We start from the raw sequence: 27,161 nt of genomic DNA, 5'->3' as shown, positions 1-27,161 counted from the left end.
AGCATTCGAAACAATATATAAAATCAAGAGAAAGTATACAAGTCATTTATTTGATCAATATACTTTTCAAATGTCAGAACATCTTATGACAAAAACCATCGCTTAATAACTTAAAACCTCAGAAACATGGTCAATCAGTCCAGTGAATCGCAGCATTTTAATATCATTTTAATGGACAAAACTAGTATCAACTGTAAAAGTGATAGTTAAAGTAGTGGCCAGATCAGAACATCACTTAAACCCTATATACCAGTAAGACGCGCAAACGCGGGAAGCGAACGCAGCTGAGACCCTGCAGATCATGTCTGTCTGTCTGTCTGTGTGTCTGTCCCGCTGTTACTGTATATGTGGACCTGGCCCCTTTTGTGCCCATATATGGAGCTGAGTGGACCTGGCCCCTTTTGTGCCCATATATGGAGCTGAGTGGACCTGGCCCCTTTTGTGCCCATATATGGAGCTGAGTGATTGCTGATGCAACACACTCCATATTTGGATAGCGGGACAGACAGACAGACAGACACACAGACAGACATGATCTGCTAGGTCTCATAGTAAGTGCTCACTGCGTTCGCAAATACAGTTGACCGGGCTTGACTAGGGGTATTGGTATGACTTGGTCTATGCCTTTCCCCCTCTATACCAAACCTGTTAGGTTGAAAATAGGCGATCTACAAACTCACTAAGTTGTAAGCCTATTGCGACATACCCAGAATAGGAATGCTAGGGCTCATGTGGCTAACCCTGAGTAGGGTTTGGTGATATTTCAAGTTATTCTATTTGTCTTACACCGTTACGTGCTTGCACAAAATATACACTGTAAATATTTTGTGAAAGCACCAGTAGTCATCCATACAATATTGTCACAATATCGATAGCGGTATTTGGTCCAATATAGTTTGTACTATTTGATTTTGTCCATATGGCCTCAGCCTATCGCTTTGTGCGCCTGCTGCTGCTGCTGCTGCTGCTGCTGCTACTGGACAATCTGGATGGATGAGCCAGGGTGCTCAGTGGAGCGGAGGTCACAGAGAGACACAGACCCAGATCCACTGCTCTGGATGTGGGGGTCCGCACGGTAGATGCTCCGGATGTGGGGGTCCGCACGGTAGATGCTGTGGGGCTGCTGCTGGCTGAAGACCTGCAGCACACATTCACGCACAAATGCGCGCGAGCACACACATAAGAATAATATAAAATAATAAATGTATAAAAAGAGCTTAGCAATACCTTATGTACTGTGCGTGCAGCATAGCAAGACACTCTTTTGTCCTGCATAATGCAAGCATTGTGTAAACTTTGTTCATTATTATTGATGATGTTACTTTTGCGTCTGATGTCTTTTACCCTGCTGTATCTACTACAGTACTTTTCTTGCCCTGTGACTGTCTGGATCTGCTATGCTGCCTTTGGTGACTATCTTATCTTACACTTAACCTCAAATGTATCCCTTTCAATTATGTTTACTTACAATTCAACCACTGAGACTCTAATACTCCTAAGTATTGTGGTAAAAGATTGTCAGATTTTCAGATTATACAGGACATTTTTGGACTTTCAACCAAAATATGCACTTGTGTAGAAACCTGGAGGCTCTTGGAGGAAATCTCAAAGGAATGTTAAATGGGAGTGATCTGATATTGAGTTCTATTCTAGACAGCTTATCCATCCACGGTTGTATTTGGATCCTGTAAGTGTAAGGGATGTATTGTAGACCTGTTGGTTTGGGCTGTGAGACACTAACCTGGGCGAGGCAGAGCTGCGAGGGGAGCTTGTCTTGGAGCTCAGTCTGCTGCTAGGGGTGGATGATGGAGGTGATGGAAGAGTCAGGTTGGCCTGGCAGACAAACCAGAACGGCAAATTAAATCTAATGCTTACAACCATGTCTTTCACTTGACTCTGAATGTGAAAACCCAGTCCATAGAATAACATGTGTCAGGCTTTTGTCTTGGGTTTCAAAAATGAGACAAATCACAGAAACCCGACTACCAGTCAAACATAATCGATGAGGAATACATCAAGCTAATACAAAGTACAGCTGTTCTCTTCCTGGGAAGTTAGCATGCTGGCATGGAATCCATTGTTCTTGAATTAATAATAGTTTAAACTGGGTGTCCATAAATAAAAATAAATAAAAAAAGGTTTGAAATTTTGCTTTAAATGGCCAAATCTGCCTACCGATGATGTCACTGGTAGGCAGGTTTCGGAACTGTCCAGAGCCCTTCAGACACCCTTCAGAGTGAGTAGACAGGAATGGTGCCATATGAGGACCAATTATATGAAGATAAGGTTGAAAATGGGTGTAGTGGCCGACCGTTTAAGTGATGTTTATCTACACTACCTGGAGAAAGTACTTCTCTAGCTGAGTCTTCAGATCAGGGTTTTCCTCCATGGCGTCCAGCAGCATTCTGTTGAGCGTCTTGTTGAAGTCTCTCATCTCTCTCAGTCTAATGTCTCGCTCTACAAACGTCTCCTCTCTGCTCTTACTGGCTGAGCGCACATCCTTGGTCAGCCTGGAGCACTGCAAAGAAACATAAACGTCACTGTCAGCCGGCAGAAACCTCATATATCCATATTCACACAAAAGTATCAAAAGTAGCAGATTTACAAGCCCAAAACGCAGTGCTAAGCGACATGTTTTGAGCTTGTTCATCTGCTACTTTTGCTGTTTTTGAATTTGAATCCTGAAAAGTAACAGTTGTGGACATAAGAGGTTAGAGACAGAGACGATGGAATTGCTTTTTTCATATTTTACAAATCAAAGTCTATTGAATATTGCAAATAACTGGGGTTTGTGTTGTTAGTTATTGTGAGTTTTTCGCTGAACTTCACCCCCAGAATAGGTACACTAGGGTTCAAGACGTTAGCGCTGTGATAACCAATATTGTTGTTCTGTGTTGACACATGAAACACTGGTCATGATGAAGCATGTTGAGTGTTTGTGTGTACACGGTTCTCAGATATCATTTGTTATCTGAAAATGACGCTCTACGACTACTGGCTTCTGAATCGACACTCTTTACTGAGCCATTATGGTCACTGCCCTACACTTGAACACCAGACGGTAAGCCTAAAAGGGACCAGGCCAGAACACCTGACGTAGGACAGTAGAGGGAGAGCTGAATAGCCTGCCTGCATCACACCATGGGGTACTATAAAGACACTGACCTACAGGCAGGAGTGGAAATCTAATTTTTATTATTATTTTCCGTCGATGGCTGCAGCCCACCCTAGCCCAGTCGTAAATCCGGCCCTGGGTGTAATACTGGGCATTCGAACCCAGGCCTCCCGTGCAGGAAGGGACACTAAAGCTAAACATCTTATCCACTACCAGCCTAAAGGGGAATTCCCTCTAGGCCATTAGGTTTTTGGTCTTTAGGCAGAGGCTCTGAGTCACCACAGGAAGTAATCATGGAAAAACTACTGTGGAACTTCCAGTCAATTTTAACCAAAAGGTATCTTATGGTCCCCAGGGGAGGGGAAATTTGGCTTTTACAGCTTGACCTAGCTTAGGTCTTCTCAGGCGGCTTAGATAAGCGCACGGCAGGGCGCAACGCCTCGCATTAGGCGATGTGAGCTTGTAGATCCAAAAATTCCAAATATGATTATTTTGGGGGGGATCACAACTTGAAAAGGTTTGAGAACCACCGAGCTACACTGGGCCGCCCCACAAGTTAAGTGTCACGTACTGTATAGACTGCAGTGTGTGACACTTGATGCGGCGGAGACGCTGAGCGATGTGCACCATGCCACTGAGCATTCAAACCTGTTTAGTGACCCGGTTGAGTTTGTCCCTCTGAGAGGCCAGCTCTTTGTTGAGCTGAACAATGTGGGACTGCCTCTGCTCTATCTGCTCACTCTGCACGTTTACTTCCTCCTGCGCCACACGGTCCAGTGTGCTGTTCATCTCCTGGATGTGGAGGAAGGCGCACGCACGCACGCACAATTATCCATGAGGACATCACCATTTTGGGACAGCAATTAATACAAAATGTCTAGTACAAGCTCTGAGCTTCGCAACACGGAAGCATGTACGGTAATTAAGTATGACTCAGGCTTAACTCTTAACCCAAACCACCTAACCTAACCTCTGAATGTGTAATCCTATAACCCCGACCTGAAACGTTTTCTAATTGTAAGCCTTAACTCTAAACATTTTCTCAAATTACCTGGAGGAAATTTGGCTCTCGCGAGTACACACACACACACACACACACACACACACACACACACACACACACACACACACACACACACACACACACACACACACACACACACACACACACACACACACACACACACACACACACACACACACACACACACACACACACACACACACACACACACACACACACACACACACACACACACACACACAGGTACAGTAAGTACAGGGAGTTGCCAGTCTATTGTCAGGCTGCCCTCTTATTTCAGTCACAGGAGAATGTAAACGATCTAGCACAGCAGCGTATTGTAATCCTCACAAGAAGATGTCAGAGTAAAGACAAAAGCTAAAATGAGGGCAGAGGACATTCTAGTGCACTACTGCATGTGAAAGGCAGATAAGAAAACATTAAATTCCTTTTGAATTATCCACTTAGGGCACGGTCACACCAAAGTGTAAGGGTGGATTCTGGCAATGCTTTTCAATGGGAACAGAGCAACAGAGCAACAGAGCAACAGAGCAACAAAACAAACATTGAAAAGCATAGGCAGAATCCACCCGCATAGGTAGAATTAAACTTCGGTGTGACTGCGCCGTGACTGAGTATTTCACTTTAAAACATTTTTCCTGAAGTTGAATGGGCTTAACTCGGACTGATCAAAAATAATTAGGGTCTCCTCACGCATTAGAAGGATAATATCAGTTACCAGAACCAAGGACGTGTGAAATATCTCAAAATGTAATCAAGAAAAAACTGTCTGGGGTCAATTTTAGAAACACCTCTAAAAACCTGACCTAAGTTTTCAGAACATTTAGATAGCCAATCTACAAGCTTACAATACAGCGTGATGTGACACGTTGTGAACTTGTAGATCTGCTATTTCACATTGGTTCTGGTCTGGAACCAATGTTTGGTAAACCCTGTCACAATGACCTGTATGTCTTCCTGCAGTTCTCTGATCTGTCGTTTCTTGTATTTGAGTTTCTCCTCGGCTGCTCTCTCCTGCTCCTCTAACTTCAGCTTCTTCTGGTATTCTTCACCTAGGCAAGGTAAGGCAGTTTGAGTTGTATAGCACATTTCAACAACAAGGCAATTCAATGTGCTTTGCACAGAAAGCAAAGGAAAATGACATGAGGATGTCAATATAATAGCAAGGAGATTAACTACCACCAACCCCCACAGTTGTATTAGTTGTTGTTATACTGTAGTAACATAACATTAACATAACATTTTATTCAGTAAAGCCCAAACCACACCAAAGGGTCAGGTTGGGACAAAACGGTTTTTAAGGTACTCAATGAGTTGTATTGGTGTGGTCTACCTTAAAAACAGTTTCCGACCCTTTGGTGTGGTTAGGGCTTTAGACTGTGTGCATCAAGGTGTTCAAAATGCTCAGCCAAACACCCCAAATAGAAAATATTCCAGCTCTCTGAGACCAGACAATAACGTTGTGTGAACGCAGAATAGACGAGTAGTACCTCGTCACGTCATGGTGTTTCTAACATAGCATAAATGACGTGGCACTTTTTCATTGAAAACTATTCAAACGTACAGTCTGAACTCAGGAGCAGACAAAACTCTTTCTGGACACAGCCCCTAAAACAAGTTATGAATTGCAGCTTTAACACTTTACAATTTAGTCTGAATGAAGAAACCACTCTGTCTCGGAATCTTTCCGCCATCTTGGATCTTTCCTCGTCTGTAACTGGCCGGATGGATGAACGATTCCAAAACAGAATGGATTAAAACAATTGTATTGAAAACTACGGACCTACAGGTTTTAAACTCTAGGCACAGATAAACCGGACATGTGGGGCAGCAGGGTAAGCACCTTAGATGTATTTGTACATGTTCAGAGCCATTAGGGAAGGGGATTTCGGGCTCCTGACCATGGGGCGAGTTCACTTATACTCTCGTAGATTGAAAATGTCAGAATCGATAAATACATCTACGAGAGTCTAAATCTACTTCCTTCATCCAGTACATACTAGACTTGGGCACTTTGCTGAAGCCTTTGCAGTAGGAGTTGTATACTAGACTCAGGTACTTTGGTGAAGGCTTTGCAGTAGGAGTAGTATATAGTACGTACTAGACTCAGGTACTTTAGTGAAGGCTTTGCGGTAGGAGTAGTATATAGTACGTACTAGACTCAGGTACTTTAGTGAAGGCTTTGCGGTAGGAGTAGTATATAGTACGTACTAGACTCAGGTACTTTGGTGAAGGCTTTGCGGTAGGAGTAGTATATAGTACGTACTAGACTCAGGTACTTTGGTGAAGGCTCTGCGGTAGGAGTAGTATATAGTATATAGTACATACTATAGACTCAGGTACTTTGGTGAAGGCTTTGCGGTAGGAGTAGTATATAGTACGTACTAGACTCAGGTACTTTGGTGAAGGCTCTGCGGTAGGAGTAGTATATAGTACGTACTAGACTCAGGTACTTTAGTGAAGGCTTTGCGGTAGGAGTAGTATATAGTATATAGTACGTACTATAGACTCAGGTACTTTGGTGAAGGCTCTGCGGTAGGAGTATATAGTATATAGTATAGTACGTACTAGACTCAGGTACTTTAGTGAAGGCTTTGCGGTAGGAGTAGTATATATTATATAGTACGTACTATAGACTCAGGTACTTTAGTGAAGGCTTTGCGGTAGGAGTAGTATATAGTATATAGTACGTACTATAGACTCAGGTACTTTGGTGAAGGCTTTGCAGTAGGAGTATATAGTATATAGTACGTACTATAGACTCAGGTACTTTGGTGAAGGCTCTGCGGTAGGAGTATATAGTATATAGTATAGTACGTACTATAGACTCAGGTACTTTGGTGAAGGCTCTGCGGTAGGAGTATATAGTATATAGTATAGTACGTACTAGACTCAGGTACTTTGGTGAAGGCTTTGCGGTAGGATGCGTTACAGCTGTTTATGAGCTCCAGTGTGTTCTCGAAGGCTGTAATCTCCTTCTCCATCTTGCGGATTTCTCCATCCAGGTCGTCTCCCTTCTGCTTCAACTCCTCCCTCTCTTGGGCAGCCTGGAGACCATGGAGTCACATGTTATAAAATACTATTTAAAGTTAGTGATATTCTTTTGGTTAAAGGTTTTCTTTTCAGTTGGGTTTGCAAATTTCATCCAATCAGGAGAGAGTACCCATTTATCAGATTAAAATGTATAGTGTTCCAGTTTCAACAGTCTGCTCATTTCTTTGTGTCATCACTTCTGATTTCACTTGTTTATCCTTATAATAAACAATCAGGACTTCTCTCTCCTGATGGCTAAAACTGGTATCCCGACCTGAAAGAACACGTGAACTTGTAGATCAGATTTTCTTTTTAAATGCTCACCCATAATGACATGCACAAGATAGGGACACTGGTTGGAAAGAGACAAATGATACTTGGCCTGCAGAAGAAAGCTCATTTTTACCTTTATGACATAATACGCTTGTGACATCTCCTCTTCACCTTCAGGAGCGGCCATTGAAAAGGTCAGAATCTCGTAGCGTTTCCTCATGATGTCGATCTTAGACAGTCTCTCGTGCACCTCCGCACTAAAAACGTGTGTATAACATGTGAGCTTGGGCGGATGTTAATATAATATATGATATTTTTGTAATACCTGGTCGACTAAACATTTGTTTACTAAGTACAATTCACTGTCAAAATCGGTCAGTCTTGTTCAAGGCTATAGATCCAAGCCCTAGCACGTCTGTGTGAAAAGCAGGTACAGTAGGTGTTCCTGTACCTGATGCCCTGTCTCTCCTGGTTGTGGATCTTGATGTGCATGGTGAGCACCTCCCTGTGCTCCCTGATCTCCTCCTGTCTCTCCTTCATCGCCTCCTGCATCTGCAGCCTCCTCTTCTCCTGGGACAGGACGCCGTCGGCGTGCTCGTACAGCTGGTCTCTCTGGCGCTTCACCTGCAGCCTCAGGATCTTCTCTTCCACCATGGTGTCCTGATGCCCCCCATCAGGAGAGAGAGGGGTCAAGAACAAAGCACTGGTTAGCAGATCTACAAGCTCATAGCGCGCCACCGAGTGGCGCACTATGAACTTGTAGATCTGCTATTTTTGAAAAATCGTAAAAATGCGGCACAAATCTTTGAATATGTATATATTCTTTCGGAGCGAACGTTTTTCTTATTTCGACTAAATGGGTTAAGACCTGAGGCCGATTCTACAAATGTCTTCTAAATCCTATAACAGTTTTCTGAAAAACCTATGTTTCTTTTCTATGTCAGTGCTTCTCAAACATTTTCATGTCATAAATTGCCAGTAAGAATGGAAATAACAATTTTCATCCAGATCCCTACTAGCAGCAGGAGGCATTCATCCAGATCCCTACTAGCAGCAGGAGGCATTCATCCAGATCCCTACTAGCAGCAGGAGGCATTCATCCAGATCCCTACTAGCAGCAGGAGGCATTCATCCAGATCCCTACTAGCAGCAGGAGGCATTTGCAGATACCTGTTTGTTGAGTTTGAGCCTCTTCAGCTCCTTGTCCGTGGTGTCGTTGAACAGCTGCAGCTCCTCGATCTTCGTGGTCAGATCTCTCTTCTCCGCTCCAGTCTTCTCCGCTGATTTCCTCATGCAGAGGATGTCGTCCTGTCGGAGCGGTGAACAAAGTCGATCATTAACATTAACATCAGGAAGCAGGAAGACTAGTGTCTTGTTCAGATTTGTTCAGATTTGTTTAGCTGTGTCCACACACTGTTATTGCATTAACGGCCATGCAGTCTTATGCAAAGGTTAAAATGTAATTTAGATGGCATGTTATGTAGAGAGATGCCAGGTTCATTTTTTGACCTGACATCCTAAATGAAGAGTGGTTTTCAGAGCGTTGGGGTGAGGTTGTACCTCCAGCTGCTTGAGCTCAGCCTTCAGCACTTTGTGCGTCTTCTTCTTCTGGTCGACGGCGTCAGACAGCTCGCTGACCTTCTTCTCCAACGTCTCCTTCTCCTCCGTGCTCACCTCGCCTTGAAGCCGAGCCAGCTTCCTCTCCAACTGCTGGATCTGAAAGTCCTGCGCGAGGACAGGGGAACGAAGAGGGGACAGCGATCTGAGAGCAGGTCTGGGACTCGGAGGCAAACCCAGAGTCTTCGGAGCAGACTTCATAACAATTCCATAATCACGCCTGTTTTTTTGTGTCATGGATTTGTTTTCTAAACCACAAATGTTAAAAATGCCAAATACCGGTAGTCAGATAGTGTCTGTGTTGTTTACACAGATGCTGCTGACCACAATGGAAACAAGTCCCCGGGACTTTGTGTTATGCTTTTAGCCTTAATGTCTTTCGGACTAATAAAGTTTAAAAAAAAGTAGGTTCATTGTATACTAGGTATCCTACAGTTTCAAACATACATGTAAATACAGAATATACAGTAAATAAATAAATAAAAAATAGCAGGGAACCAAGTGGGGACCCCTGGGGGACCCTCATCAATTAACTATATTGGGTTTAAGTAGTGCAAATATTGTGCAAATATTGCACAATACTGCTTTAACCACTTGAACCCCATTGTCCCTATTAACTGTTATAACAGTTAAACATTCCAAAGCTTTCCGCACAACAGAAAACTGTTTTAAAATTGGAGAACTTAATTTCACTTGCTCGCTTTAAACAGCTTGTGAAGAATACTGTGACATCTGTCTGTATTTGCATTCTTTAAAATCCTGAAACGTCTATCGTCTTGTCATTTGTTTTGTTTTAATTCTTATGCTACGTTTACTGTAATCAGGGAGAGATCATTGGAAAAGAGAGATTGCTCTCAAATTGACCTTCCTGAATAAAAATAATGTTTAAGACTTGTGTCTTTTCTGTTGGAGCCCTGTGGAACACTGGTCAACCATGTGGGGTGTAAGTGGCCGTGCCTGGTTATACTATACCTGGTTGTACATGATCTCCTGCTGCTGGAGCAGGTTGTGGTCCAGTTTGTTCAGGTGACTGTCCAGACCGGCCAGTGTGGCCCTGCTTCCCGTCAACTTGGCCACAGAGTCCTTCTCTTTGGTCCGAAGAGCCTGCAGCGCCTGTTTCTCACCAAACAGTGCCTCCCGCTGGCGCTGGAGCTGCACATCCAACTCCTGCAACATGAGTGTGGAAGGATAAGTTTCAAACACTTGTTCCTGTTTTGCACATGCTGTGAGTGAACCTGTGTTCTTCTGATTGTAAATACGAATCTGTTTGTTACTTGTTTTGCCTTGTTAAATAAAGGTTATAGAGATGCGATGCAGACTGCATGCTTGGATTCACTTGAAAAAGGTACATTCTTATTAGCTGATTTATTGGGCCAACTGATGCACATTCAGTTCAAACAACTTCAATGTAGCATTTTTACTACTAGTATTTTCTAACTCGTTTACCCTTTTGAAAGCTTTCCCCACTAAAGGATTTTTCAGATTCATACACATACGTGAAGAATATTATGAAATTATATATCGTCTCTGTCGGGTGGAAACCTCATATGTCCCAAACTGTTGCTTTTCAGGATTCAAATTAAAACAATAGAAAACATGTAGATAAGAGGTTTCTGGCCATCAGAAATATTATTAACATTAGCGATAATTTTTTAGCTCAGTTCCATACAATACTGAATTCTTACGGCAGATACAGATCTATAGAGATATGATGACTGATGAATGCTCCACACACACCTTCATGGACTCCTCTTCATCCTGCAGCATCTGCTCCATCTGAGCGGCTCTCTCCTCCGTGCTGAGAGCTGTCTGCTGCACCGTCTGCAGCTTCTGCTCCAACGCAGCTGTGTGGAGCTGGGCCTCCGTCAGTCTGCAACACACACACACACACACACACACACACACACACACACACACACACACACACAGTCACACACACACACACACACACACACACACACACACACACACACACACACACACACACACACACACACACAGTCACACACAAGAACACACACACACACACACACACACACACACACACACACACACACACACACACACACACACACACACACACACACAAGAACACACATATTAATGTTTACGCTTTATAGCGAAGATATAGCCGAACTACAATCTCTCATATTTTGTAATGCCTGATGCCGTTGTACAGTACTAACTTGTTGGTTTTGTCCTGGATGCTTCTCTTCTGGCTGGAGATCTGTGACCTCACAGACTCCACGTCCATGGCCGTTCTGTCCACCGTGCGCTTCAGATTCTCCAACTGCAAATTAAATGTCCAATAGTATGACTTTATTTTAAACCAATTACTGATCATTTAGATTATAATTATTGTTAACCTTTTGAATTATTTAGTAAAAGAGTGCTCGATAAATCAATCGATGATATATGTAGCCTAAATTTTCATGTTGCACTGCCTTTAAAAACTTCAAAGTGAGGGGCGCCCACTGTATCTATATCGGCCACATGGCTGTCATTTAGTGCCATAAACAAACATTAAAGCGTGTAGACTTGCATGGCAAACAATTTACATTCATGTCATTAGTACTCTAAACAAACATTGAAATTTCATCAAAGTCCATAGACTTGGCTGGCAAACGATTTACATCATAAGTGCTCTAAACAAACATTACAAATCACATAGACTTGGCTGCCATATGACGTAATCCTCAAAAGCCATGCATTGGAGGGGCTAGCGCCCCTCAAATAGAAGAGAAATCCTAGTATGGTACCGGACCTCGTCTCTGAGCCTAGCACGGTTCTTCTCATGCTCCTGGTATTCTTGTCGGAGTTTGGCTTCCTGCTTGTTGGCTGTGGTGATCTTCCTCTCATGTTCCCTGTTGTTCTCTATCTCGTTCTCCAGAAACCCCTTCTTCTCTTTGACTGTGGTGCTCCGCTCCCTGATCTGCTGGTTCACCTCTGCTAGTTGCTGGGTGGAGGATGACACAGTACAAACAAACACACATTTACATTTGCACTCAAAGCGATCATCATGTCAAGACCCCCCAAATTGTAGGGCAGGCCTGTGTCGCCACAGACCACATCTGAAAGTATTTTGTGTGAAATATTTTTTTGCTATATTAACACATTTTGCTGGGGACCCCCAGGATCCTACTCAAGGATCGCACTTTGAGAACCACTGGTCAAAATTGAAAAGCTGTGATACAGGGTAATTGTAAATCATACCTCCTATCTGAGGCTATCTCCATATTCTAACTCCCCCCCCCTGTAAATGAACGCCCTACTTGATCATACTACAGTGTCACACAAAAGCATCAAAAGTAGCAGATTCACAAGCTAGAAACACTACGCCAAGCAGCGCATTTTGAGATACAGTAGATCTGCTACTTTTGATGTTTTTTAATTCGAATCCTGAACAGCAACGGTTTTGGACAGACAGTCCAAGTTTCCACCGACAGAAACTAAATATTAGCACATGGTCAATGCTTTGTGGCAGTATCTCAAGTTGATTGTGGCCTAGTGGTTACCAGTGAACACTGCTGCATCTCAGCATCTCGTGTCCTCATCTGTGCGATGGTCTTTTCCCACTGACATATCAGCTCCTGTCTCTCCACGTGGGCCTGCCGGAAGTTCTCTGCTGTCTTGTCCAAACTGATCTGTTAAGAGAGTAGAGGAGAATCACACACCGGTCCTCAATGGTATGTCTGAGAGTGTCTGACATCTTCTATGCCGGTTTTGAACCCGGTTTCCTGCGCAAGTGCATGTTTTTTTACCATTGAGCTCATAGAGCCAGCCTACTTGCTGAAGGGATAAATTTAATTTTGTCAGGTCCTGTGTCTAGGTGACCTTTGACATGATCTAAGACGTGTCTCGATACAAGAGCAGGGAGACAAACCATCCCAATTGTATAAGTTATTATATTGTATTATAATACTCTACCATAAAGATTTGACAAACATTTCATTCATTTAACAAAGTGAGGAGAGGTGTAATGGTATTACCTGTGCCAGCATGGTCTCGGTCACTGCATTGTCCAGTGTTTTGTGCATTTTATTAGCCTCGATGGTCTTCTTCTCTATAGCTACTGTGAGGGACTGAAACAGGACACAATTATGGATGTTACATTCACAAGATTCACTGACCCCATTGGAAGTGAACATCAGATTTAGGACAAAAGAAAGCCTATAACTGAAATAAAAGTAGATTAATGTCAGATCTTCTAATGGACATCAAAATCAGGGGTAACGATGTGGTTATGAGTGCAATAACACACTAACTCACAGACAAGAAGGGAATTCTGTTGGAAGAACAGAACTTGCTTCTTAAAGCCCTGGTTTGTACTGTTATTTAGCTTTGTAGACTATGGGCATCGATCTAAACAATGAACCATGGACATACTTGACTCATGAATAATGTCCAATACATCAGATGATATTTGGAATTTGAAAAGAAAAATAATCAGTGAGCTATTTCTGTGTTGTGAAGGTACAGATAGAAACAGTATACATACATATTACAAGCATCTTGTGGAAAAGAATACTGCAGAACTCGACCCGCCGACTCTTCTTCATCTTTGGCGAGATTTCTTCCCCTTTCGGCGACTCTTCGTCACTTTCCGGGTCGAGTTCTGTCTGAGAACTCGACCGAAAGTGACGAAGAGTCGCCGAAAGGGGAAGAAATCTCGCCACTGGAGCGCGCATCTAGCTACTGCATGATGATCATGCACGCTGACAGACAGCAGATCAATAAAAGCATGCAAAAGCATTGGTGCTGTGCGAACAGTGAATAATTATATAGTTTCTTACCTCGTGGCTCGTGCCATGGTTTGAAGAAAGAATAATTAAATAAATCCAATAAATATAATCCAAGGTTTGTTTGTCTGGAGAATGGAGATCCAACACTATGTGATATTATTAAAGTATAAGTAAAGAAGAGTCATTGTGCTGCAGAGTGAGAAGCTAATCCGCTCTGATAATTGATCTGACCTATATATATTTGCGCAACTGACTGCAGGCATGAGGTAGCCTATAGTAATTATACTTATTTGGCAGCACCTGCAATTCAGTAACCTATACACATTTCAAAAGGCTTTCATAGAAATGTGATGATTTTTGTATAGTTTTGGATATTAACAAATTAATTATTAAAGCACAGCCTCGCATTTCTCCCAGGCAGCTATGATTGCGAGCCATGCGTGCGCCTCGCATGCAAGCACTGTCTTGCTGCTGTCATAAAGGGGAAAGCAAGTAGTGTAGTGTACACTTCCATTTGTATAAAAATACGTGGTTTTATTTCTCGTTAGTCATAGCCTATTCATACTGTTGTAGTAGGCTAGCTATTATTCAGTTTCTCAGAAGAAACGTGTCAGCTCAGATCGACTGAGAAACTGAATGAATAGCTAGCCTACTACAACAGTACAGAATAGGCTAACTAACGACTAATGTGTTCGTGAGCGCGCGTTGTGAGCTGTCCATAATATCGCCACGAACGGCCAACAAAAGACATCTGTGAATGAAGCGCAGTGATGCCTGATTTATTCTTAATGTGTTCGTGAGCCACCCCCAGCATGCGGAGATGCAGGCTCTGAGAACATTCAGAAACGTGCAGCTGCAGCTGCTGAAAGTGCCCGAAACGTGTAGAAAACTCGCCAGAATGTGAAGAAGAGTCGTCCCGCGGCGATTCTTCTTAACAGTCTGGCGAGTTTTCTACACGTTTTGCCGACTTATCAAGATAAGTCGGACTTATCAAGACTTATCAAGATAAGTCGGCAAAAAGGGTAAATGTGGCGAGTATTCTTGTTACCATGGAAAATATGGTGAAAACGCATACAAAATTAGGGATTCGTCTCACCTTGATCTTGCTCTCGTCCTGCTGGGCGTACTTGACGATGGTCATGGTGTCGTCGTCTTTGCGTGCCGACTCCTCCAGCCAGGCGTCCAGGGTCTGCTGGTCCCAGTTCAGGCGCTTCCTGAGCTCCTCCAGCTTCTGGTTGGCCTTGAAGATGTCATTCTGGAGACAGAAAACACTACGTCAGTACTGCAACACAAAAAAGGTAAAAGACCAACTTTTTGGTTTCCTTGTGGAAAACTTTAATAGCCTTTAATTAATTAAGACCTGAGGCCGATGCCTCAGATGCAAATGCCATCTAAATCAGTGGTTCTGAAACATATTCGTGTCAAGGCGCAAAGACCCCCATCTGAAAATGTTTTGTGCTAGGGACCCCCAGAAGAAAAGATGGTGTTCAAAAAAGATCTAAGAAAATAATCTAAGTCATTGAAAATCTTTTCAAACACACAAACGTGTTAAGAAATAGCAGATGTACAAGCTCGCAGCGTGTCACTTCGTGCCACACTATGAGCTTGTATATCTGTTATTTTTGTGAACCACTGTTTTAAACCAGTTTTATAAAAATATTATGTTGCTATATAGCTCAAATCTAAAATGACACAGATGATTTCCCGGTTTTAATGGGTTAATATTATTTGTATTTGTGAACATGCATTAGGCTTTTTTAATTGTGTGCCTTGGTCTCTTCTCCCTTCTGGCTCCAAAACTGTGGAATGCACTTCCCATGGCAGTCAGAACTGCAGCATCACTCCCAATCTTCCGCCGTAGTCTGAAAACCCACCTTTTCAGACTCCATCACGGCCCATAGCACTTACTCTACCCTAGATAGCACTTCTGTAGACTTAGATAGCATTTAAAACAGACTTATAGCATGTTATGTAGACAGCACTAGAATTGCATTGTATATAGTCATAGCACGCCATAGTACATATGTATAGCATAGTAGTATATATGTATAGTTTATACGTATAAGTTTCATTATATAGATATTCCACTGTTACTTTCTTAGCTTACGCATGTTTCATGATGAATGTTTTTATGTGATGTATTCCCATGCTTTTGTTCTTGCTTAATGTAAGTCGCTCTGGATTAAGAGCGTCTGCTAAATGCCTAAATTGTAAATTGTAAATTGTCTCTTCCCTTTTTTTGTCCTATTTTGTCACTGATTTGTACAAAGATCACCTTGATGGGTATTTTTACTTTGCCAAACTGATGTGCCCCCCTCTCTCTTTCTTGGAACAGTTAATAAAACTTTATTGATTATAAAAGATGATCTGAAATCGATTTTAATAAGAAATAGTCGATTTTGGGGTTTGGGGTATATGTTATGGTTCTTCATGGAACCATCTAACTATAAATGCACCAAGTCTCTCTGTGTGTGTAATCCGTGTAACTTGGGAACCTTTCCCCCCACCCATCAAATTCGACACACGCGTTCCACACCACCACAGGGGTGCACGTGCCCCAGAACTGCCACAAAAAGACCTCTGCCCGGGCTCTGGACAGGGCCCAGGGTCCATATATGGAGCTGGCCTGTTCTGACATCACAGCACTCCATATTTGGGCATGCCTGACACATAAGGCCTCTGCCCGGGCTCTGGACACAGCCCTGCCCATGTCCATATATAGAGCTGGCCTGTTCTGACATCACAGCACTCCATATTTGGGCATGCAGCCTGACACTGACTTCATATATGGACCCAGGGTCCATATATGGAGAAAAGGGACACAGACATAATATCTGGGTGGGGCATGCATTTCCAACTTGCATCGTTCCAAGTAGGCCAGTGCCCAACGGTAGCCTTTTAAAGAACCATAGTTTTCTGTGTATAGGCTATATGCGAGTCTGGTCATTGGGATAAGGACATACACGTGTGTTATTTGAGGACAAATGGTATTTGGTTACATTTTGTACACTCTCAGAGTTAAGGAATAACAATATGACCTCTTGGGTGTTTTTCTTCTCCCTCAAAGCTCCCAGCTCGGCTTGTAGACGTCTGTTCTCCTGTCCTAGTCGACCTGCCTCTCGCTCTGCGACCGCCTTGAGGTGCTTCTCTGAGTCTGTCTCTCTCTCCCGGGCAATGTGCAGGGCCTGTAGATAGGGAACACATCTCATATTCCGTGGTGAAAGAACTCCGTTTTTCACTTCAAAGGGGCATTCCACTCATTTTCAACATTTTACTATGTTATTAATATACCTTAGAGCTGTTGGCCTGGAAAAAAATCATTAACATGGTTAATCACATTTTGATGATGTGATTCAGCTCTAAGGTATATTAATGACATAGTAAAATGTTGAAAATTAGTGGTATTCCACTTTAAGAAAAATAGCCACAAGAAATACTTCAAAAAGTTCTTTTTTTTCTATTTATTTTTTGTACTCTACTTATTTTTTTTCTTAGTTACTTTCACCAATACCTATTATATTTAGACATTTAAATTACATAGGCCCACATCATGTATGATGGTAGCCGGCTACTGCTGTATGCAGACAGACAGTCTGTCTGCAGACCTTTTTTTTCCTTTTTACAGTCTATGGTGCAGACAGACAATCCAGACAGGTGCCACCTACCTACCTGAGTGTGTGCTAGCTCTTGGTTGACGTTTTTCAGGTGTTCAGACATGGCTTGTATTCTGTCCTTGCATTCTCCAACTTTATACTCCAACAGTGTCCTCTCCTTTTCCTTCCTCTCAATCTGTTGGAGTTTAAGAACATAAACTTGTTTTTGTAATTGTGACCAAAGCTTGATTGAATTGTAGGCTACAGTACAGTTTATCTTGTATTGCATTAATTTGTTTGTGTATGATCCACTCACCTCATCTTGCAAAACTTTGTTTTCAGCGTTTGCCATGGGGAGGGCGAAGCCCTCACCCCAGCCTACCTCAGCCAAAAGCATGTTCGACATTTCTCCTGCTGCGCTGCTAAAAGCTATAACGTTTAGAGTAGACGGTTATAAAACGCTTTCATTTGTCATTTATAATAATACACTTTAAAATAGCAATGCCACCTACCTGCTAGTGCTTTTAACGTGGTCTTGGGGAATTGTTCCAGAAAAGCATACGGTACATTTGTTTGTGTGTTGCTGCTAGCAACCAAGAACCAAGTCAGCTGAACAGAACGCTAGAGGGCAGCGCAGTACAGCGCTCGCGTTTTTGATTGGCTGGTTGGTTGTACGTACGTACTGTTCTAACTGTAGCCTACAGTAAATCTGCTTCAGCTCTACACTACACAAGTATTCTATACAACTGCAATAATTCATTTATTTATTCATACAAGTATATTGCAAATTGCAGGATGTAACATGTTATGTCATTTCTATTCATAGACAACTGCTAGCTCTGCCTCTAATGCGTTGCATTTACACATTAGAGCTATGGACCAGAGCTAGACAACTGCTATAGGGAGGTATCTTTATTGTAACATCTTGTGTATGGGTAACAATTTTATTCTTTGTGTACACTGCAGGCTATATTGTGTATGACTATGATATCTGATATTTCTAACTTTTTTTATGTTTCGGTTTTCTGTTGTTCCTGTTACCATTGCTTCAACCTTACCAAGATGAATCACTTATGTAAACATAATGGCAACAAATAATCACTGATCGTGAATGACAAGAATTCTGATCGTGAATGACAAGAATCCCAGCAAGAGTTCAAAAGTATATCCATAAGCACATTCAGATTGTGTATGGTAAAATAAAAAGGATTGGTATTTTTATAACCGATTTGTGATCATAGAATTATCTCAGTAAACATTTTCAACAAGAAATATAATACGTTCGATTAAAATATACAAAATACAAATCTGACCCACTCGGATAGGGATGAGAAGTGGGGAATTACGGTAAATGAACTCTGTGGTTGGAAAAGTAATCTGTAGGAATTGATCGATCACTGGGCTCTTCCAACAGTCTTCAGGATGCAATGGACAAATCCAGCAGGTATTTTATCATAATTAAACTGGCTGCATTATCCATAAAGCAATCATAATGAAAATCATTGCACATTAAGTTAGCCTAAAATGCTAAGTAAATATCTCATAGTAATTAGACAGATACAAGTATATCAATTAAAACTAAACAGCCCCCCACAACCCACCCCCCCCCCCCCCCCCAAAAAAAAACTAAAACTAAAACATGAAGAGGCATGGAAACATTAAAGATATCAAATTGAAACATTTATTATCTTAGACATTTGTGTGTGGAATAGCATTATGCTTAAAACAAAAAATATTACAATCAATGTTTTGTACTCATCTGTCACACAAATGTTTCATAAAACAAAACAAAATCCATAGCAGGAATGCACACAAAGTACTAAAAGTTGATTCAATATTTGAAAAGGATGACATTCCCTCATGGTGCCATTGTGTTTAGATTAGGGTTTAGCAGTATGTCTATGTGGGCGCCATTTGCTCCTGCGAGGAAACCCTAAAAACTCAGTGGTTCTCAAATGGGGTCCAGGCGGGACACCCACCTCAAGGTTCCTTGAGGGGGGGGGGGGGGGGGGGGGGTCTGCAACTCTTTAGAGTGTGGGTTCCATTTGTACACTCTCAGAGTAACAGGGGGGGTTCTTGAAATTAAAAAGGTTTGAGAACCACTGAATGACCTAAACCACCATATCACCTAAACACTGGCCGTAGGAATTATTGACGAGGTCCAAAATGTGACTCATCTCCAGTTGGATCGAGTAACCACAAAAAAGCCCCCATTGTTAAGATAAAAGCCCCAAACCACCACAAGTCGACCGAAGAGGAGATACGCCTTTCTATATATATACATATATATGTATATGTATATATATATACATATATATAGTCTCTGTTGTGTAAAACATCTCAGTCCTGAGGGTTGTAAAGGCAACGTAGATCTCATGTCAGTGCAGCCCCCCGCTATCGGTTCGCCACCTTGTTTGTGTGGTTTTCTTCTCCGTTATCAACAACGTTGTGGACGTCTGTTCATTAAACGGCCGTGCTTTTGGTCCCGATGTGCGGCCGCGCAAACTCCACAAAGTCGTCAATGAGGACTGGCCACGCCCCTTAGAGTGAGACAAAGAAGTTGCGGTTAGATCAAATATCCTTCATATCGTTGCTGTCGGACAAAAACCTCTCATCTCCATGTTAACTTTTTGTGTTTTTGTCTTTTTGTAAAAACACAAACGCAAGATAGGGCCCTATATAGTATTCGGAGATTGTGGAATAGTTGTCTGGCTACGCAAGCCTAGTGTGCAACAGGTCACAGAGAATCGTGACCTGTTGCTTGTACATTTTTGGCAACTAAAGCAAAACACCCACCTTCCTCATCATAATTGGACATGTCGTCTGTGATCATTGTGCTGAAGTCTAACAAAAGGTTCCATGTGTCCTTGGGGATTGATCTTTTATGATGCTCCTACATGACAAAGTGACAGCAAAATAACACAGCACCATAAACAACAAACAAAAACAAACTGCATGATGGTAATATAACAATTAATAATTGGCCTGTAATAATGATCGGCTTACAACTAAAAATTTGTTCCAAAGGTCCAAGAACTTGAATCTTCCAGCCAGTACTAAATTCCAATATGCAATTGCCATTTCTAGATCTAGAAGAAAAAGAGAATAAAATGAAATACTGTCAAAAACAACAACAAAAATAACTCCATATGTATTCAACCAAAGAAGAATGACACAAATTATACTTACCCAAACCTTTTTGGCCAGGATTTTTTGCAAAGTTAAATGTAAACTGGTAAAAGTCCTTAAACCTTCCTTGGTCTTTCAGCTCTTGCTCCATTTTTGGTAGCTGAGCTTTTAGTTTGTCTATACTGTCACACCTGCAGAAACAAACAGGAGTAGAGATACATTTTGTCTCTGTCGGGTGGAAACCTTGAACTGTTACCTTTCAGGATTCAAATAAAAAAAAAGAATAGCAAAAGTAGCAATAGTTTCTAGCCTGTACATCTGCTACTTTTGTGTGATACTGCCTGTAGTATGATCAAGTAGGCCAGTAGGGCATTCATTTATGAAAGAACAGAGGTTTCTGGAAGCCTGACAGCAACACATTTCTAAACTGCAAAACTAGGCTTATGTACAGCTGTGGCTCATGACGACATTCATTATTGAAGTTGAACTCCAATAATTAATTATTAGTTGTCTACAACTTAGTTATCAAACAAACACCACTAGCGTTGTTATGTTTATAAACTCTAAACCCTGTGCAGGCTCATTCCAAGCGTTTGAGTTGGGGAGTGCTCATTTTTAAATCACTCAACATTGTGCATATCAACCGTTTTGAAAGTGCACATATGCAGGACATTGATAGATTAAACTGAGCACCTTCCAACTCAAACAAAAGAATCATGGCTTGTTTATTCTCAAAATAAACTCACATTTTATTTATAGAGCACATTTCAAATGACTGAGGCCAAGGCCAACCTTTGGTTGCCAATTGGCATAGGCCATAGGGGGTCAGATCAACATATGGAATGAATTCTGTACTGGCCATATATGGAGCTTGTCTTGAGTGTACAGGGTTTGATGAGGTCAGATCAACATATGGAATGTAAAAACAGGTCAGCTCCATATATGGAGATAGATCTAAGGGTGGCAGTGGGGCAGTGTCTTCCATCCATATAGTATGCAGATCTAGGTGATGATCCAGTCTTCTCCATGTATGTATTCAGGGTTTGATGAGGTCAGTGTTGTGATCTTCATATGGAGACGGCCATATATGGAGCGTGTCACGAGGCATAATGGACTGACAACCATATATGGAGGCGCATGTCACGAGGCGTAATGGACTGACAACCATAAATGGAGGTGTGACCTGACTGACGGACAGGTTTCGCAGGTTTTCATAGTAGTCGCAATGCAGCAATGCAACAATGTAGTCGCAATGCAACAATTGAAAAACAGGTTAAGATTATTGACAGAGTTGCGGTGGATTTTCTTTTCAAACGAAGCCTTGATAGAGACAAACAGGATAGCACAAGCTGTCAGTAGAGGTACAATATCGTTGTTTAAGGTTTCATGTTTCATGAATGGGGCTGTCAATGGAGGTTGGGTGGCCGGTTAAGACTCACTCTTGGCTTCCGTGTGCGGTTAGGGTTAGTAATGTCGCATTATTGGGACATCGGACTAATACTACGCACCCATGGAGAGTCGCCTCTAAGGGGGCAGTAATGTAAATAGGTTTTCAATGTAATGAGTCCCGGGATGGTCTTTTAGATGAGTCCCAGGGACATTTTATGAGTCCCACTTCAATGACGTTAGGAGTCATATTTTGCCATTTTTACAAATTGCAGCATTTAACTCCCATTTCATTTTATATGGATATAATGTAGTTATATTCATGTAGAAAACAGAAGAGGAAATTATTATTATAACTAAAGCTAGCAAAATAAACTAGAATGAAAAAGAAAAACAGTACAGTAACACATCCCGTGGATGCAGAGGTTGTTGTTTTATTAACTATAAACTGCGTTTTGGGATGCAAAATGCACCCCATTTTAATCTCTGAAGGGGGGATTCACACTATGGTCCCGGATGTGCATTCGGGACCACTTGGCAGATGTTGTGGTAGTATGAATGCTGTGTACCGTTCCCGGGAGCGGATCACCCAACCGTTCCCGGGAACACATCGGGATCGATTGAAGTGTACTCGGATATGGATCACTGCAATGTGAAAGCATTGAATACAATTGAATGAAATGTACTCCGGTACGGAAGAATCAAGGCCAATGTGTATCATGGCCAGTAGTGACCAGGCAACCGTATTCGGGAACAGTTTGGATCAAATGGACTCAGTGTGAATCCCCCCTAAGTTTCTTGCTGCTAGGACCGCAATGGAACATAGAGGCTCTATTTTCATCCATTCTAAACCCCTTATCCCTAAACTACTTATAGTTCATATATCAAATCTACAAGCTGTAGATTGTGTCGATGTTGATCAGCTAGTTGAACTACTCAAAAATGTTTTTCAAAATTGTAAAACAAAAAAAAAAGGCAAAATAGTTTAGGGGTTTAGCATGGACGAAAATTAGAGCCCTTGGACTTTTTGTGTTATCCTTTTAGCCTTAATGTCTTACTGGCACTGCCACTGCACCACTTGTTTACATTTCTGACTAATAAAGTATTCAATAAACCAATCAATCAATCAAATCAATCCCGGCTCCCATTCTCACCCTTGTTCTGTCATGCCGTCCATGAACTCCTGCTTCGAGAACTCGCACTGCGTTGCCGCCCGGAATTTCCAGGCGATGAGGAGAACACTTATACTGGCCGGATCCAGACCTAGGTCATCACAGAACTGCTGGATCCCGTCAATACCAATCTTATTGTCATCCTGGGGATCTGAGTACCACATTGACACAGGTGTATGGGTTAATAACAGAAGAGAACACTTTTGTTCACAAGGCAAATTGTTTCAGTGTCATACTATCTTCTTTATTAAAGTTTATGTCCAATTAGATCAGTAGTTCTCAAAGTGAGGTCAGGGTACACCCAGGGGCCCTGGGGGGGGTTTCAGGGCCCCCCCAGCTAAAGTAGTTATAGAATATATATATATATATATATATATACACATATATATATATCAAAAAAGGAGAAAACCCTTCCAAGGAAGGGACTGCACACTCCAGGGAACAGAGACGGACAACTTACTGCATCAAACGTATTTATTAGCACGACGTGTTTCGCCGTGAGCTTAAGCTCATGGCGAAACGCTGTGTTCCCTGGAGTGTGCAGTCCCTTCCTTGGAAGGTTTTTCTCCTTTTTTGATGTCTATGCCTGCTAACTAGACTTGCACCTCCTACGGGTCTTTTTGGATGTGCAGGAGTCCCTTTTTTGTCTCAATAAAAATAAGTTAAACCACTTTGACCCAATTTTATACTCACTATAACTAAAAATACATCACATGCATGCACCTGGGACGTATCCTCAGTGATGTATCCTAAGGTCAACAGGGTTTCGGGTCTACCAACATCATACCCCTCACTCAGGCGACCCAGCCGGGGTTGATCAAATCCCGACTTACATCCCAGTAGCTACCCTCGATCAGTCCATCAGGGAATGAGCAAGGCCACACAATCCGTTCCTCCGGAACTACTCTGCCGGGACTGGGAGAACAAGATTCTGGCTCGTGGAAGGACTAGGCTCTGTGGGTTGACTACTGTCCGGGCCCCTCCTACGTCTCACCAGGTCCACTCCTGCTCTCACCAGGCTCAGGACCTGTGCGTTGCACCAGACTCCCAGCACCAGGCACTTCATTCAGGAGTGGTGGATTATAATGGCCCTCCTAAAGGCCTCACCGAGGTTTGTTGGGCTTCCTCCTCACGGAGGAGACAGACTGGGGCGCTAACCCATACTGCTCACCCGTGTGAGCAGTATGTGTTGTCACATAGTCTACTCTGGTTATTTAAGATATAGCTGATCTACAAGCACACAACACATTGCTTCACATCGTGTTGTGAGCTTGTAAATCTGCTAAATTACCATTGCAAATTTGAGTACATGAACATAAATATTCTCTTATGGGAGTCCCTGGCACAAAATACTTTCAGATGGAGCGAGGTCACGTGATTTCTTTCTACGTCCGAGCATAGACATGGTAACGCCCCGCCTACCAACACTGCCGACGTCTTGCCTGTCCTCCGAGATGCAAGGCTACTCCGTGGTGGTAAATAATACATGAAAAGTACACGAGAATGGCAACACGCGACAGTAACTTGTAACTTTAATTTTTGTAGAAGAGGCAAACTAATATTGTTTGTGCCGTTTGCTTTGATTGAATAATTGATTGAACTATGATTTGATTTGTCTGTGTTCTAAATTAAAGTGTTGAATATCGTGTATTAATCTAATTATAGTAAACTAATACTAAAAATATATTTATTTATTTCCCACCACGGAGTAACCTCGTAGCCTCGGTCCCATCCCATGCTTACTTATCTGCAAAAAGAAAACCTTGCGGCAGACTATCCAGCATGTAACCTTGCCTCACCAGGCTTTCCACCACCTCGGAGGAAAGCCTGGTCTGTTTCAAAAGTCTGTATGATCCGGTCGGGAGCTCTTCTACAAAAATTAAAGTTACAAGTTACTGTCTGTCGCGTGTTGCCATTCTCTCGTATTTATTTATTATTTCCCACCACGTACCCTTGCATCTCGGAGGACAGGCAAGACGTGCAGTGTCGGTAGGCCAATCAGAGGCAGGCGGGCGTTACCATGTCTATGCTCGGACGTAGAAAGAAATCACGCAGCGAGGTCTGCAGCCAAAAACTAATCAATTTGGGGGTCCTTGGCAGGAAAATGTTTGAGAACCACTATACGAATAGGAATGCAGCAGTCACGATGAGATGTATTTTAGAGGTGCTCTGACTAGGTGATCGGCAATTTACTTCATCTGGAGATACCAATCTTTTATACCATTGAATTACTATAAAGTCAATCAGATATATAGTATATCATCATTTTGCATCTTTGTGACAGGCCTAAACATTCTCTCCTTCCATGCCACACACACACAGGAACAGTTTTGACGTGGGTTTTGACATATCATTTTGGAAATATTCAAATGTTCCCCTTCCGCACAAGATCGGTATCGGCCGATCGTGAGAGACAATCGGGATTGTCCCAAAAAACCCGATCAAAGCATCTCTAGTGTATTTTCTGATGTTCCCTTGTGCACGTGAAGGAGGCTGAAACCTACCTCTGTATCTGTTGTAGAGCTGCTCAAGCTTCTTCTTGTCAAACGACCCCTTTAGGTTGGACACGTAGAGCTCTGGGTTTTGGAAGAAGTTGTCTGTGGCCACGTCTAGCTTCCAGTCATTCTGTGATAAGCAGGCTAACGCGGTCTTCTCGTTGGATTGCGTGAAGATCATGAACTGACGAACTTTATCCTTCTGTGAGGATTTCAGCTTGTTCTGCAAACAAAAGGCAACAAGTGTGGCACAATTTTATTACCTTGTTTACTTTCAGGTTACAATATGTGTGGTATACAAACAAAGTCTTTACATCTTCCTACTCCTACATCTTCCTACTTTTTATACATGATTTTAGTATGTATCAATGATCATATTTGTCGCCGTGGTCAAAGTTTATTTGTCCAAAGCTGCATTTCGAGCTTGTACATCTACCTTTCAGATTTTTGTGTGATGCCAGTAGTGTGATCAAGTAGGGCATTAATTTACTGAAAACACACACGCACACACAGTTAAAATATGGAGATAGGCGGTTTCTGCCTGACAGCAACCATAATGATATAGTATGGCATTCATTGTTATGCGTTATTATCAAATCAAAGTGGGTCCAGGTCTACAGTGAATACAGGAGCCGAGAAGTGCCATACTGTAAATCAGTTGCTAAGATGTAGTGGTCCTGAAGAGGATGGTGGGTTGATCTGCTTTCTGTACTGTATGCTTTACATCTCTTTTATTGAAACATGTAAAGGTCTATCTAGGACTGCAACTATCGCTTATATTGACATTTGAACGAGGTTAGACTGAGCAGAGAACTTTTTTAATTAATCTAATCGAGAAGTGTTTTTATGTTTTATAGAAATCCACACAAAATGAAATTATACCTTGTCTTACAGCTATCGGACAATAGTCCCACACAATATTATTTTTCTATTTTCGTACTAATTTTTAAATTAGTATAAATCAATTATCATCATCGACTGTGTCACTCCTGTCTTTCTCTCCCTGTGTTTCTCTCTCAACCAAAAGCATTGTCTAGCAAGCAGTCTAAAACCATTTAGACTGCATCCATTAACAGTTGGCATCAGTGAACTATTAGCATAACAAATAGTTCAAAAATAATGTGCTTATGTCTTGTCTCCTTCTAGGAGAACACATGGATGTTGTGAGAGAAGCTTACATTAAACATCCCACATTAAGCACTTGGCTTGTGTTGATCGGCACTTTAAATAGAATGTTACAGGTAAAAATGTAACTAGTAAACTGATTTAAACTGATTTCCAACGTCTGACTGGCAAGGCTAGCTGGCTATTTTTTACGGTTAGCTTGTTGGCTAATGTTGGTAGGACAGCTACATTTGTTTTTGTATTCTTTAGCGGGTTTAAAAGGCCATCAACGCTAGTTTTTGGCTATAGTGAGTATGTGTGAGTGTTTGATCAGTAAATTGTACACCTTGTGTATTCGTGGAGCCTGTATAACACTACATTGAGATGTTTCTCACCATGTTTGTAAATGCTCGACTCCCTTTTTCCCATCCAGCTGGTTAACCTGTGTGTCAAGTGTCAG

At 42.0% G+C, this 27,161-nt stretch overlaps 2 protein-coding genes across 2 annotated transcripts; both read right to left on the bottom strand.

The window, feature by feature from the left end:
• Positions 1-343: 343 nt before the first annotated feature.
• ccdc39 (coiled-coil domain 39 molecular ruler complex subunit) lies at positions 344-17,821 on the bottom strand (the record flags this gene model as incomplete). Its single annotated transcript, XM_080777722.1, has 20 exons — positions 344-1,138; positions 1,742-1,833; positions 2,339-2,518; positions 3,764-3,907; positions 5,103-5,209; positions 7,045-7,204; positions 7,597-7,720; positions 7,915-8,123; positions 8,634-8,771; positions 9,024-9,188; positions 10,053-10,247; positions 10,818-10,950; positions 11,267-11,370; positions 11,845-12,036; positions 12,596-12,724; positions 13,070-13,162; positions 14,919-15,077; positions 16,861-17,007; positions 17,492-17,611; positions 17,732-17,821. The coding sequence occupies 20 exons, from the start codon at positions 17,819-17,821 to the stop codon at positions 931-933; spliced, it is 2,889 nt and encodes a 962-aa protein (XP_080633848.1). The 3' UTR covers positions 344-930.
• A 1,257-nt stretch (positions 17,822-19,078) lies between these two features.
• Positions 19,079-27,161, bottom strand: dcun1d1 (DCN1, defective in cullin neddylation 1, domain containing 1). The gene is made up of 7 exons (XM_080778347.1): positions 27,097-27,161; positions 25,607-25,820; positions 23,085-23,253; positions 20,605-20,735; positions 20,422-20,504; positions 20,212-20,308; positions 19,079-19,955 (listed from the first exon to the last, which is right to left on the bottom strand). The coding sequence occupies exons 1-7, from the start codon at positions 27,097-27,099 to the stop codon at positions 19,879-19,881; spliced, it is 774 nt and encodes a 257-aa protein (XP_080634473.1). The 5' UTR covers positions 27,100-27,161; the 3' UTR covers positions 19,079-19,878.

The sequence above is a fragment of the Protomyctophum bolini genome (genome assembly GCF_963924005.1).
Source record: "Protomyctophum bolini genome assembly, chromosome: 12".
NCBI classification, from domain to species: domain Eukaryota; kingdom Metazoa; phylum Chordata; class Actinopteri; order Myctophiformes; family Myctophidae; genus Protomyctophum; species Protomyctophum bolini.
The sequence above is the reverse complement of the archived record's forward strand: the minus strand, read 5'-3'. Positions and strand labels throughout refer to the sequence as shown.